The sequence below is a fragment of the Rosa chinensis genome, chromosome 4 (genome assembly GCF_002994745.2).
Source record: "Rosa chinensis cultivar Old Blush chromosome 4, RchiOBHm-V2, whole genome shotgun sequence".
Classification (NCBI taxonomy): Eukaryota; Viridiplantae; Streptophyta; class Magnoliopsida; order Rosales; family Rosaceae; genus Rosa; species Rosa chinensis.
The window spans coordinates 46,833,676-46,836,430 of NC_037091.1; the positions used below are offsets into that span (position 1 = coordinate 46,833,676).

General features: G+C 35.9%; 1 protein-coding gene across 1 annotated transcript; it reads right to left on the reverse strand.

Moving 5' to 3' along the window:
* Positions 1-257: 257 nt before the first annotated feature.
* On the reverse strand, positions 258-2,438 carry LOC112200432 (CASP-like protein 1D1). The gene is made up of 3 exons (XM_024341463.2): positions 2,079-2,438; positions 835-961; positions 258-731 (listed from the first exon to the last, which is right to left on the reverse strand). The coding sequence occupies exons 1-3, from the start codon at positions 2,330-2,332 to the stop codon at positions 507-509; spliced, it is 606 nt and encodes a 201-aa protein (XP_024197231.1). The 5' UTR covers positions 2,333-2,438; the 3' UTR covers positions 258-506.
* Positions 2,439-2,755: the final 317 nt, after the last annotated feature.

Here is a 2,755-nt window from a genome sequence, read left to right on the forward strand (position 1 = left end):
TCTTAATCCTCTGTTGGTATAAATCCGGTCTTCCCTTCTTGTATATTCAGTTGGTCATAATCAAAGAAATACCAAAATTCATAATGATTAGTTTCTGTCTGCTATAGTTCATTGCTTTTAACCTTTAATTAGAAACTTGGTTGCACTTGCACCCAGTCTCATTATTGGCATGTGCCATGGAACTAAAAATGAGCTGAAGCTAAAGCACGTCATGAATTTCCATACAAAATAACAAAAAAGATATATACATTATGTACTCGGAAAACTGATAAGTACTCTAGCATATATTACAGAAATCCACACGCTAACTCTCCACTATGAGTGTTACAAATAATACAAGACAATTTAGAATCAATAGTTCAATACCCTACTATAGACAACATTTACATAACATATAGAGAACCGTTAACTATATATTTCACCCAAATCCAATACTAAGATTCAATATGAGACACGCTCACAAGTCACATCACACAATTTGAAGCGATATATATATTTCACCAACTCTATTTGGGAATTTTCTTGTGGAGTGAGAAAGTTGACAGCCACACCAGAAGGACCAGCAAAACCGAAGCAAACAACGACGTAGCGAGGGAGCCTGCTAGATGTTTGCAGTACTTGTCAAAAATAGAGCAAACCTTGTTCCACTGCAAATGTTCATTGCCCTTGTATCCAATATACGCAACACCCCCGGCGGTACCCGTGGCAGAGGCCACTAGACCCAGTATCAGCTGCATCATATACAAAAGAAGCGTATCATAGTACCGTCCAGTTTGTTTGTGTTGTTGGTACAAATATACTATGTACAGAAAGAATGCAGCTGAGCTTGCTTACCACATCCCAAAATGCAAAGTGGAGCAAGAACTTGGTTGAGAATATTGGCTTCCAGATGACTGAAAGGGATGCTAGTGTAGTAAGAATACCATAGAGGCCTGCAACTGATAGTGCCACTACAAAGTATCTGAAACATGAACCAACAGTAAACCAAGTTAGATAAGTTTATTATTAAATAGTCCTCGTTTTGAGACTAATTTCTTTTTATACCATTTTATTCAAAGTTTTCCAATTAGGAAGTCATAAATGATTGGGTGACTAAGATTAGATTGAATGGAGAAAAAAGAAATAATAAGGTGCTTTCCAAGTCCACTGTAACGTACAGGTAGCTGGTGGTAGGAGAATACCTACTTTTTGGTAGGAAAGCGTCATAATCTAGTACAGATTAATTGATGTTCATAGCTAGGGGAACACCAATTAGAAATAAAACTAGGCTTAAGAACGATGACCAAATCAAGGGAAAAAAAAAAGAAAAGTGTTATTGCTACAAGCATGTAGATGGACGTCTATATTTGTCGAAATTAATGACTAGATGGCTCATTGTACCACATCAATAGTAATATTTCTATAACAACTATCTCAAGTTCGACTCACATTTATTCAAATAAAAATAAAATAAAAGATGGTAAGCTCTTAAGAATCGTAGATCATCTAGTCAGTCCAACAAGGGATTGAGTATAGTATACTATATTTTGTTTTGTTTTTGAAAACAAGAAACTATTAAAGTAAATTATTTGGTTATTATAGTACTTGTCCTAGTGATATTTCTCTTTAGTTGTTATGATAATATCTCAAGTTCGACTCAGATTCGTTCAAATAATAATAATAATAAAAAAGATGGTAAGCTCTTAAGAATTATAGATCATATTGTCAGCCCTACAAGAGAGTAAAACTATAGTATGATATATTTTGTTTTGTTTTCGAAAACAAGAAACTATTAAATTAAATTTGGTTATTATATTCCTTGTCCATCAAGACTCCCCTTTTGTGCAACTAATCTAAAAAGTGTAGTGATCGTAAATTATAAGAGATTAGTGATTGAACTCTTGATGAAAAACAGATATATTAGAACTATGTGCAGAGGTATGGAAAGAAACTAAAAGAACTATGTGAGAAGACCAACTCTTTGATAACTAGTAGTATGTGCCTTCTTGTGTAACCGATACATCTAATTCATGTACTTGGGACAGTTCAAATAATAGTTAAGTAGTGTAAGTGTGGATATATGTATGTAAGAGACTCACATGAGGGCAGGAGAGTGATCAAACTTGGCTTTTAACGGGATAGGGCCTCGGAATACCGTCTGCTTGCTAGTTACCATGACCAATACACTTGTTAGTGATGCTGCAAACACCAAGAACCTAAGTGCCACATCGACTGCAAACAAGTCAACTGCTTTTGGAGGAGGAGGAGGAGGAGGCGTGTCTCCGTACGAGGCCTTTGGTGGTGGAACTTCCTTACCGGTTTCCGGGTTAGCTGACTTATCCGTCGATGCCATGGAGGCAGTTGCAGGGATATATGATGGTTAATTTGATGGCAGAAGTGTTGGTTGTAGTGCTGCTTGAAAATGGTTCGTGGAGGATAAGTATCTGCATTCTATATTTATATATGATGTTCGGGCCACATAAACAGTCTAAACACAGTATATACTATATAGTTGGAGTTTCCTGCACGCCAACTGAATTGGTTTGGAAAGCGTTTAGTTGCTTATGTATATGATGATCAAAATAATAACACAATTGATCATTATCCTATAATTAACTTCGTTTTCAAAAAAGATAATTCTTGATACTAGATGATTAGGTAGAACCGGAACCAGAGAAAATTGATACGAATTTCTATATAATTGTAAGCACCAAAGAAAATTGATTCCTGTCTTGTCCAACTCAGCTCCCCGCGCTAGAAAGCAAAGATGCTAGGG